A 12598-nucleotide genomic window follows, 5' to 3' on the forward strand; every position below is an offset into this window, starting at 1 on the left:
ATATCAGATGACAAATGTTATTTGCAAGAAAAGTCATACTTTTTTCTTTTGCAGATCCTACCACGTTTCGCCACTGACCCTAAGTGTGCTGTGTGGTCTCCCGTCGGGTGTGTGCGTGTGGGGTCGGGGAAGGGACCGAACCCCCAACCTGAACCTGATTGATTAAAGTACAAGCACCAAGGAAAGATGAAGCTGAGTATAGGCCCTACCGCCTTGCCCATACGCTGATGAATTTTGACTTTTATGCTTTGCTTTGAAGTTATGCTATAAATGTCTTCACCTATATTTGCTGTGTACATTGCAACTGAGAAGTACTTTGATATATTTTGCTTTCATTGCTGCGACTACTTTTGAACGTGTGCTTCCAATCTACTAATTTCGTCTCTCAGGAATTTGTGGGTGGGGAATTAACAACAATAAATGTCTTCTTTAAACTCAGAAGTGCATTCCAGAGAGGTTCTGTAAGTTCGGTTATGAGATAAGGGAAAGCAGAACACTAGGTTAGAGCAAGACAAAAGCATGCAAGATGAATTGGCCACCACTGAGCTGCATTTTCAGCATTTATTTGAATACATGTGCACAGCCTCCAAAAATGAAGCAGCCAACCGTAACAACTTTGTGTTTCAATTTCATTACAAAAGCAATATTCCTTTCAACATGGGGTGAAGGCTAAAGGGCATTATACCAGGTGTGGATATTTACACACCGATGCCAAGTAAATATCTGTGCACATTCATTTTTAGCCTTCGATTTCAGAGCAGAGTCCCTTAAGACTTGACACCATCATGAAACGTAACATGACGAAGGCAAGTAGCTCGTCTGCCAAGACCAGAGAAAAAGGAAATGCACATATGGGGTGTTTCACCATAAGTAACAGAGATTATGGCAACACCTACATTCAGGAAAGACATCCATGGTGCCTACACGCTCTTTTTAAGAGTCCCTGTGTGATCTCTGCTGCCAAAGATCTATTCCCATCAGCGATGTTACAGACCAGCAGGTAATGAATGGAAGGACACTTCCTGCAGCACCAATTTCCTTACGCAAGAATCAGTCCTCTAACCTTGGATGTTTTCACTGAACTACCTTAGGTCTTCATCACCGCTGCACAGATGGAGAAGGGCAGTTTGAAACAAAGACCACCCCTCAAGGCTGTTCTTCCAACTTCTGGACCTTATTCCATCCACATCGTCTGGTGAGCTGTGGGTCTATAACCTTTAGAAGCCCCAACAACGGAAATAGAAGGCAACAGCGCAGTAGCTTCCTCAAAAACAAGTCTTCTTTGCTCCCCAGGATTTAGAAAGGAGCCGCCTCAAGTTTCTCCATGAGCGATTTTATCCAGCTTGTTCCATTGATGAGCTTGGTGGTGGCAATGATGTACTCCGTCCCACTGTCTTCCATCTGTGAGAGGAACCGCAGCGCTGCAATTTCGGCATAAGTCACTCCTCCGAGGAAAAACACCAGGGTGACCCTGTTCTCCCCCTGCTGACCTGCAAAATTATAGAAAATGTCCTAATTACACAAATGAAAACAAGATTTGTTCAGAAATGTTGTTAGAACTAATAAATATACAGTAGCTTCCAATCAAATTATTTGATCCTTTTTGTATAGCACGATCACAAGCCTCATAACACAGCACCTGATGGAACAAACACATAATGTTCAAGACGTCGAGAGCTACATTTTTATGTTACGTCCACTACAACACAAGCGTCTGCAAAAGTTCTTATAGAAGGAGCCTACTGGGCAGCACTGTGAGTAAATGTTTACGCAAACAGCATTCTTGTTCCGTCCACATGAAGCTCAACCTATGCGCCTAGTAAAGTCGCAGAAGGAGGTAGAAGTAAATGTACAGAAATTCTAATTAAGTGTTGCTTGGAACAAGGACTGGCGAAGCACTGGGTATGCAGCTACACCATCTTGCAATGCAATTTCCTATTTCCTGTCGGAGGAATAATACATAAAAGAGAGCATACAGATGCTCCCAAAAGGACATGGGACACTGAAGCCAGTTCCTGGGCCACACGGGTCACACAAGCAGGCAGTGCAGTTACTACAGTGAACACAGAAGTCATAAGAGTGACCCTTGCTGTGCCCTAACCCCACACTGATAGCAGGCTGCAGCCGACAACATGATTGTGTGTTCACTCAACCGCAGACCAGCAAGCTGAAAAATCAATAGATCTGATATTAATGGAACTGTAGTGCACACCACATACCACTCTGCAGGCTCAAGCTATGTCACTGGTTACCAATATGTGTAGTTGAACTTGCACCCATTGTAAGCTGTTTGCACACCTTATCTCCTGGTCACACTATTCTGATACTAATCCTGTTTTATGTGAAGGTGGACTGAATGGCTTGGGGAAGTCAAATTATATACCTCCCATCTGAGTTTTTAATTCAAAAACTCTCAGCTGACTCACCTGACAGAACGTACGACCCTTAAAACAACACTGAAGAACACTTCACAATTTCCTAGGAGTATATCCCAAAATATTTACTACAGTCGAATTACGGACTTGGATGGGACTTTATTTTTTTTATTTTATTTTGATATCACACCAGCCTCATGCCAGTGTTGCTAACCACTAAACCATATTAATTTTGAATCGCCAAAAGCGAAGTACAACAGTCTGACCAAATCTGAACCCACTGGCAATAAAATCTAAGTAGATAACACCTGGTTTTGTTAATTGCCTCAATACATATCCTTAATGACTCCTCTGTAACTGATACATTTACAAAACATGAAAGTTATTTTTAAAACTACCCTGGATCCTAGCCAGTGTAAGACACAAGAGGTCTCTATATGAAAATGTACTGGCAGACCTTTGGTACTGCTACTGTCACCGTAAGAAACAGAAGTCTTATTTAGAAATCAAATTCATTTGTCATGCAGAGGGCACCCACGGAAAAGGGTTCATTACAATACACCCACGTTTCTTCTGAAGTCCAGCTGGTAACTGCTGTCTCTCTTCAAAGTGGGGGCCTGGAAGCATCTTCAGCACTTCTTCAATGCTACGCCACCCTGGCCGAGTGAGCAACTGGGCAAGCCGAACACTCAGTGGTGCATATCCACTGTACACGTAGGAGATATCATTTGGATTCTGCAGAGGAAGAAATACTGATAAAACTTATTTGGTCATCACAAAAACAAAAGGCAAAGCTTAAATGACTGAAAATTAAAAAAAAACACTGAAAAACAAAAAAGTATAAAGAACTTTTTATAGGACAATGACGTTAAGTGAAATCCTGCCCTAGAAGTGGCAGGACAAGAGGCTCTTGAAATGCCGCCATAAGATAGGGAGACATATTAGTTATTGTGTCAGCAAGGGTAATAACACCCATGACAGAATAGGATACAGTAACCATGTCACATTCGGTTCATTATAACAATTTACGAGTTGATCGAAAATAATTGTACATTCATAACATGTTTCTCATATTAAATTTAGTTAGCTTTTCAGGGGCATGAAAAGGCACTTGAAGGCCATATCATTCTTTTAAAGATTATGTTTCTGGAGCATTTAACTGGTGATAAGATACATTATTTTGCAGCTTTTCGAAGTTTGAATATCTTATCAAGAGTGTAAGTCACACTGGACACTAGAATGTTGGACCATTTGTATTAAGTGAACCCCCTGGCCCAAGTTCCATTTTCATGATTCTGTACCTGCATTGAAGAGGCCCACCGAGGAGACCATCTGATCATTCCACTTGCTTACTCTATAACATCCAGGCTCTTCCAGTCATGGCTGACTGCTGTCACAGAGTGCCACAATCACAGAATCAGAGGGAGAATGAGGAAAAATAAAGTGATTGCTGCTGCACAACTCTATGCGCCTCAAGTTGGGGTTAGGCAGCTGTAAACGTGTGTAACATAACTAACTTTGATATTGTAATATATGTTTTGTCCTAACATCCACATGAATGTAACCTTTAGCTATACTGAGAGAAATTATACTGAGATCATTATTTGGTATGGCTACTTTAGATAAAGCTAAAATGACAAACCCACCTGCTCACTAACTTCATCTGTCCACAAGCGCAACGTCTTCCGGATTGTGGGGTAATTGTTTCGACTGCTAAGCTGTGGCTTTAAAAGACCGGCTTTTTCTAGATTGTATAGAGTTAAGATATGTTCATAACCGTAATTCTGCATGGGGTACAAGGACATAAAACCAAGTTAATTCGTGTGTTCAGCAAACAATTCAAATGCAACATACACATTTCAGTTGAAGAATGGAAGAATGACTTGTAGATCTGCAACTGAGAACTGTGCAAATCCTAATATTTGGGTGGGATGTGGACACGATAGTGCACATTTATGCTGCATCCTGATACAAAAGGGAATGTAGCTCATTTGTGTGTGCCGTCCTATTCGCACTTCCAGTTTCAAATACCCTTAAAAGGATGGGCACAGCCAACAGGGATAAACTATGATCTGTGTGTTCCACTCTGAAGCTATGCTCATGCCGAAACAGATTTAATCTCAACACTCCTCTTACCATTTTAATCTTAACACTTTAAACAGTCATGTGAAATTAACAGACCAACTTCTTACTATACATTCTGCAGTTGTTGCTATCGCCGGTACCTGGTAACAAAGCCTACTAGCTCCAACAGATCTGGAGACTCTTACTTGGTTAGAGCCTTTGTGAATGTGCAGTAATCAAGTGTGTATCCTCCATATGCATTACAGGGATTGGGTGACTTGCACAAAAAGGCAAAGTTTGCATAAGAAGCTCAGGTACACTTGCACATGCTTCACAAATCCTGGTATCTTTGCAAGGAACAAAGTTATAGTCTGTAAATAAATCATACTAACGCTGGTTTACTTTTTATGAGTTAATTCTTTTTTTTTCATATGTAACCGGAAATATGTCTTTAATAAATTAAACAAACAACTGTGAAATGACACTCAATGCGTTTCCACTTTGTGGAAGGATTCACAAATTGTGAAAAAGGTAATTAAGAAACTCAATACACTTTGCATAATCTGGGAAGTCAAATGCATTTTACAGTTCCCTCATCTTATACAGTTATGCCCCATGACTTTTCCAAAGCTCGAACCACACCAAATTGTGCAGTCTTGCTACAGACAGCTGCAACTGTCTGTCAACGACAGCTTTGTATAGAATACTCCATACTGTCAATCTTTGCTAATTATTGGATGGCAATCTTAGTTGTCTTACTCTATATTGTTGCTTTCCTCCCTTTCTATGTTTGACTAGCCCACAGGAATGTTTGGTTTTGCCATTAGTAGATTTCTCTTCCATCCTGCTATGAATTGTTCTGCATCTACGAAAGGAGAGCCACGCTATATACCACCAATTTGTTGAATTTCATTACCATCCAGTCATTGTTTAAATTGTGCCGGTATTTTCAGGTGCTTGGGCTTGGAACCAGTACTTAATTGTTAACTCTGGCACTCACTTATGAAATTTCACATGGTGGCGCTGTCTGCCTATTTTTGAGGTGATATGCCTTAAAAAAACAATACTACCAATGTGTTCCAGGCCGTGCTTACCTCTATGGGTGAGCTGGAATATTCCAAACCGTCACATTTTTAGGAGCGTGAAGGTTAGTGGGTAGCGTTTGGGCTTGCATTTGGCAGTACTGGTAGGGGTAGTGGTTGGCATGAGCTGCAGTACCCATGTGAAAAATATTTGGGCACTGGCAATTTTTAAATGTTTTATTTATTTCTAACAAATTAACTACTGCATGTAGTGGTCACCAGAAAAACTGCAACAAAAATGCAACAGAAATGGGGCAGCTACAAAATCGACCTTGTCAGATATTAACGACTACTATTAACAAGCACTGCCAATGGCAATTGGTCTCAATTGTATGAAAAGGTCAGCTAGACCAAGTGACACTGGCATTGAATGTTGTAGGGAAGGTGTTTATCTCACAGAGTGGGTGACTTAGCTCCAGAAAGATGCATTTCGTGGAGTAGGGCCTAAAACAGCAAAGCTACCCTTTTTTGAGCAAATGTTGTACCAGGAAATAAATATTGTGTGACAAATATAGATTCATGACAAAAACACAGTTTACACAGATTGCTAATTCACAGAATCAAGCAGAAGTATACATGTGAAAGTATGCAAGCACTACATTTCCAGGAATACTTCTGGTTCACGGTGCATAACATTTGTGGATTGTCTCCATGGTGGATAAAACCCATCACGGTACACAAGCAAGAAATATTCAAAAGCATTTTTGTTTTCAATTGTGTTTCAGTTTTATATAGCACCCACTTGGCCCAGGGCCACTAGAGTGTTTTACTAGTGCACTACATTACACATTTTGTTTCTTTTTATGCACAGAAAGCTTAAGTGATTTGTCCAGATACAAGGGATGTTCAGGCGAGGCCGGGACTCAAATATGCCTCTTCAGATGCAAAGACAGTAGCTCTGGAAGGCAGGCCCCAGATCGTCTTTTTGACCTTGTAATTGTTTCTATCCATAAGCAAATCGCTGCCCTCACTCCTCAATGATATGTAATGATATGTAAGGGTGTACACTTTCCTACCCCACCGTAGGAAGACACTTCGGCTTTTTACTGAAGTAAATTTGTGTGTCTTTTCAGGGTGTGAAACAACCTGAAAAATGTTTGTGAACAGCCACAAAGCTGTACATTTCTTGGTGTTCCCATTTTACACGGTCACCTCCTCTGCCAGGGAAGACATCCATATGTATACCCGTACACCGATGCTTACGATTGTAAACCAGTGATCAGACTAGTGGACGTCCTTGGTAGCAAGTCAGATCTGTGGACACCTGGAAGTGATACCCACTGAGCCAATTCTGTGGATCAGACCATTTCCTCAACTGGTTTATGAATCAGGCCAAAACGTACAAGAGGTTATTAGGCAACGTTTTTTCCAGCAACTTCAGCTAGAAACAAGCATTTGCCTCCACAGCTGCTACTGGGACACTTAGATTATATACCATAGTCAATGGTCATGGACTACAAGGCCATTCTGATAGGATGTCTAAAGTCTAGAGCTGTAGGCGGGATGGGGAGGCGCACCAACAACAATTATCTCAATACTTGTTCATTCTTAGGCTGTTGATGCATATCCACTCATCCTGTGGAGAGTCTGAAAATCATCTAGGTGTCCTTCTCATCACTACAGAGAATGATGCCAAGATGCCAAAAATAACATTTCCACCCATTCCTGGGCGTATCCTGTAATCCTAATGACTGATTTATACGATGTTCAGCCACAATTGTGATAAGATGATTGGGTACGTTTTAAATAGAAAATACATTTAATTTTGAATATCGGTAATTATGTGTGTGGCTTGTGCATTTCTGAAGGTAAAAATGGTCAGCACTTGCAAATAATTTTCCCCAAAGAAAGGTCGGTATATGTCATACTATGAAAGACTGAATGCAAGTTTAAGCTTCTGTTGTGCTCATAGTTCAGAGTCTGAGGGCTGCGAAATTATTGTTTTATCTGCGTAATTAGGGTGAGTTGATATGTCAACAAATCATGCACTTTCGATTTTTTACAATAAGACTTCTGGTAAAGTACTTCCATCTGTGTGAGAAAACTAGCCTGCAAAAACTAAGTTTTCAGGATTTGTATTCACAGCAAAATATGTTAGAGAAAAAACAGCAACAAAGGCAAATTAAAGTTTGTTTCCTACTAAACCTACCCTACTTCTCTTTTTGTCACACAATTAAAAATAAAGCTTACATTTCAGGAAGGCCATGAAGTAGCCAAAAGAAGTCAGTAAGTTTACGAAAGGGAAGTCTTGCAATTTTCCACCTGCTTGGTTCAGAGCCTTCCCTCACCTGAATGATGGCTCTCTTGTAGGAATCCAGCACTTTAGGCTTGAGCCCACTGTTGCACACAGACTGTAGACACACCAGCCTCAAGATCTTTATCAGAGGGTGCTTCTGTGCAATACAATCCTCAATGTATGTGTTGACCTAAAAAAAATCCCAACAAATTAGATACCATCAAACGTGTTTATTCCATTTCACATGTGTACATTATCCTCTTACACCCTAGAAGGGTTCCCAAGCTCATTTACACTACTGCAAAATAAGGGATTCAAGTGATCTCTGTTATTAACTTTCCATTTCATTTTGCTTCCTTGATGACTTGCACACAGTTATTTAACAGTGTGGGGCCTTGAGGTAAAGCACTTGATATCCCACTCTAAAATTCTGGTGTTCTAGATCATTCGGTTGTAGAGAGCACAGAGCCTTCAGAACCACTTTTTATTGCAGAATGGGAATCAAATGCTTAGAAAAATCCTCTTGATTTTAACCGTGGGTAGAAAAAAATGTGAATACGAAACCAGTGATCCCCCTACAGCAAAATAAAGCGAGAACTGTAACTTTGAGCTCCGTCTACTCTGCTCTGCGAGCAAGAACATTCCTACAGCACAGAGGGCCTCTGAGGAGTGCGTCTTGGTATCAGTAGGACGGGGTCTAAAATGTAGAAAGCAATGTAGTTCAGTAGCTGCACTGCCAAAAGTGGACATACGAAGTCAAAGTTCACTTATATGTTTCATTACTTGATCAGATTTGGCAATACCGAGGAAACCACTCCCCCCGCCCCCCCCCCCCCCCGAATTGTTCTCATATCACCCCTAAACACCTATATTTAGATTTTGTTGTTACTGTATAAAGAATGCGCCCCCCCCTTCCCCCGGATGCCTAACGAAACTGGACTCCTCATCCCTCCCCCCGGCAAAGAACAAATGGAGGGGGGGCGACTCACTAAGGCCACTTGCTGTGTGAGGGGACCCTCTGGAGCTCGGTCCCCCTCCGCACCACGGGGCAGCGGGGCCTTTGTTATGCCATTGGTTCCGCCCCTCCATCATAGCCACTTTTCCGATATACTTAACTTACTATGCTTGTTATGAATAAGTCGTACTTTTATCTCATGATAAGCTCATTGAGGCATTCAGAGTGGACCACAAGTAAAAGAAATAACAAAACCGCTTGGAACAGGGTTCAGACACTTCGCAAGGGGCTTGTTGCGAATCCAGTACAACATTGTTCCCATCGGCTACCTGTTCTGCAGCCTCTAAATGATGCAGAAGCAGCCGAGAGGTGAAATACCTGCATGGTATAAGAGAAGAACACCTCTCCAGAGACCACAAAACCGAGGATTATTCAGAGAAATTTAACGGCAAACTGGTGAGTGCGGTGAGGAACCTTGCATGATGGCTGCACAAACTGCAGGTGCCCAGAAAAATAAATTAAAGAACTTATGCTTTCAAGAAGTGGAACTGCGAGAAGCCAGTGGGATAGTTCAGTGGATCTGCCACTCACCGAAAAGATCTACCTGAAACCTGTCACAGGTTCGAATCCAACCAGGGTTGCAAACCGTTTTTGCCTTCTAAATTTGTAAATAAGTACCGCTCACTTGGGTAATACTACCCTCTACTGTTTACAGTGATGCAAAATGGGAAAACTGGCAGCAAGCACTACATAACTCACAACTGTACGTAATCACAAAACTGCATATCACTAATATGTCCCATCACCATATACATGCACAGAGCCACAAACTGCCAAGGAACACCGAAGGTACTTGCAGTAGCCTCATGAAATAGATCTGTGGGTGTTTCATTCACTAATAATGCATGACGTTTAAATATGGTACATATAAGCGCAATGGTACGTAAAATGCTACAGTGGGATTCCCTTTATTGAAGGCCTGAGACAGTGAGAGGTGTGTACCAGCTGTGCTGTCCCTGCAGAGGCATTGCCACATAATCAGTCACCTATAATAAGGTATTATGGGTGACTGTGACTTTTTTCATATTACAAGCAAGTTACAATATCAGAGTTTGATTGTTAGAAAACATAGGACTAAACCCGTAAAGAGCATGGGCGTCAATTAACCAAAATGGCAGGGGTAGCGGAAGTGACATCACATGCCACCTGATCTTTACCGTGATTCACACACACATGCTTACACATACACACGCATTCTCACTCACACAACCAAACTCTCACCCGCAAGCCTTCATACATTTGAGAATATTTTTACTTACATTAGCTGCCAGATGGTCTTAATCCAGCTAGTAGTGCTCCATTTCTATTACACACATAGTAAATATTATTCACTATTTGTGCAATAAAAAAAAATGTCAGGAAAGCGGCGCCTCAAACGACGTCCATTAGGCACTGAATTTGCCACCTCTGAGGTTAGGGGTCGTGAAGGCAGTGCCAGGGGTCAAAAGGGGCAAGCCAAAAATGACGTCCATGGTATAGAGGGATGACACTCAGCTCTATTTACATACATGCACATACACGTGTACAACCACTAAGCTTATTATTACAGTAATAGTTACCTCACTACTCACCTATGAAGATAAAGTTATATCACTACTCTACTGTAATTATTTATTACAGCTGAGTTGTGACAGCTACCATAGGCAGCCGACGGTGTGAAAAGCAGCTCTACGGAACCTATACACACAGTCTTTAAAACATTTAATAGTATGACTAGTTTTTCGGGTGCATTTTGCTTAACGTTCTGAGGGAGACATTTATTGTTGTTTGCTTTTAACACACTTGTTTTCGGATGGTGAATTTAACGGCGCACCCAAGCGTATAAACCACATGCAGAATTTAAAACTGATTAACACTGAAATAAATGACTTCCACTGTACAAATTCTACATAGTTGCACAAGATCTCTTGCACCCGAAGGAGCAAAATGCCAACTATCCTTCTTGGATTGCATCAAAGCCCAGTGGAGAGACGATATAAAAAAAAAAAAAGTATTTGCAGGGCCCATCCATACCCCAAGGGGCTTACCTTGTCAGTGTCTATTCCCGACATGAACTCCTGTTCAACAGACAAATTATCAAAGAAAGCTTCGGAGGCTGAAAAATAAAATACACACATTTAAAGTGTGAATGCAAACGTGATCCCACTAGCTTTGACCCAACCATTTAAAAAACAGTGTCATTTGGCATATTTAAAGACAGTACTGCAAAACGAATGAGTTACTTACCGTCGGTAACGACTTTTCTGGTGGATACATTAGCTACCTGTGGATTCCTCACCTAATGAATACCCCCCCTTTGCGCCAGCATTCGCCGGAAATCTTCTTCCTAGCTTCTGCACGTCGACGAGGACGTCATATTCGCCCACGCGACGCCGTATGATGTCATACAGGCAATAAGAAGTCCTCGCCGACATGCCGACGTCAGTACCAACATTTTTTACGTGCCTGAGAACAATAATCCAATGAGATGAAAGACAAAAGGAATATCTCATGACATTGTAAACAACACATCATTGCGAGAAGATGGACTACTAATTTAATATATATTTTTTTTTCCCCAAAAAATAAATAAATAAATATATACACTAAACATAAATATATATATATATATATATATATAAATATAAATATAAATATATACACATGCACATATATACATAATCTATACCAGTCCTCAAAACCAAGAGGAGCACACTCAAGAATTACTTGGTGAGACCAAACAGGCAACGGGGAGGCGGGTGGGACCGTGAGGAATCCACAGGTAGCTAATTTATCCACCAGAAAAGTTGTTACCGAAGGTAAGTAACTCGATCTTCTGATGGATACAACTACCTGTGGATTCCTCACCTAATGAATAGAGTCCCAAAGCAGTACCGCGCCCTGTGGTGGGTGCCTGAATGGTCAAACCAAGAAATCCTGCAGCACTGACCGTGCAAAATGGCCGTCCCTTCTGACCTCAGAGTCCAAGCAGTAATGTTTCGCAAAAGTGTGAAGGGACGACCAAGTTGCGGCCTTTCAGATGTCGACCACAGGAACACCTCTGGCCAAGGCCGAAGTGGCGGACTTAGCTCTGGTGGAATGAGCTCCAATACCATCAGGAGGATCCTTCTTTGCTAAAGAATAACACATTTTAATGCAAAGAACAATCCACCTGGAGAGTGTCCTCTTGTGGACTGCCTTTCCTCTCCTCTTGCCCACGTATCCGATGAAAAGCTGATCCTCCAGCCTGAAATCCTTCGTCCTGTCTATGTAAAAGCTTAACGCCCTTTTTAGGTCCAAGCGGTGTAGTCTCTCTTCTTCCTTTGAAGGATGAGGCGGAGGATAGAACGTGGACAGAGTAATTGTCTGGGCCAAATGAAAGGGGAAAACAACCTTCGGAAGGAAAGCAGCCTTGGTCCTCAACACCACCTTATCCCCATAAAAAGTTGTATAAGGGGGTTTTACCGATAAAGCCTGCAACTCACTCACTCTCCTTGCGGTTGTTATAGCCACCAGGAAGACTGTTTTAAGAACTAACAACCTTAAGGGGCAAGAATGCATAGGTTCAAAAGGGGACCCCATAAGGAAAGTTAGGACCAAGGACAAATCCCATTGAGGCATAACGAAAGGATTTGGAGGAAATTTATTCATAAGGCCCTTTAAGAATCTAAGTACTATAGGAGATTTAAATAACGAAGGCTGGTCTGGAAGACAAATGAAGGCTGACAAAGCAGACAAGTAACCTTTAACAGTAGCAACTGCACAACCCCTCTGTGCTAAAGACAAAGCAAAAGATAAAACATCTGACAAGTGAGCACGTAAGGGATCAATCTGCCTCTCTCCACAC

The 12598-nt window shown here is 41.6% G+C and overlaps 1 protein-coding gene across 1 annotated transcript in view; it reads right to left on the reverse strand.

The window, feature by feature from the left end:
- Window positions 1-547: 547 nt before the first annotated feature.
- VPS33A (VPS33A core subunit of CORVET and HOPS complexes) overlaps window positions 548-12598 on the reverse strand; it is a 130064-nt gene continuing 118013 nt past the window's right edge. The window contains exons 9-13 of the mRNA XM_069214935.1: window positions 10800-10867; window positions 7810-7947; window positions 4022-4159; window positions 2942-3110; window positions 548-1490 (exon numbers count right to left, since the gene is read on the reverse strand). Coding sequence (XP_069071036.1) covers window positions 1297-1490; window positions 2942-3110; window positions 4022-4159; window positions 7810-7947; window positions 10800-10867 — 707 coding nt within the window. The 3' untranslated portion in view covers window positions 548-1296. The remainder of the gene's footprint in view (window positions 1491-2941; window positions 3111-4021; window positions 4160-7809; window positions 7948-10799; window positions 10868-12598) is intronic.

The sequence above is a fragment of the Pleurodeles waltl genome, chromosome 11, assembly GCF_031143425.1.
Source record: "Pleurodeles waltl isolate 20211129_DDA chromosome 11, aPleWal1.hap1.20221129, whole genome shotgun sequence".
Taxonomy (NCBI): Eukaryota; Metazoa; Chordata; class Amphibia; order Caudata; family Salamandridae; genus Pleurodeles; species Pleurodeles waltl.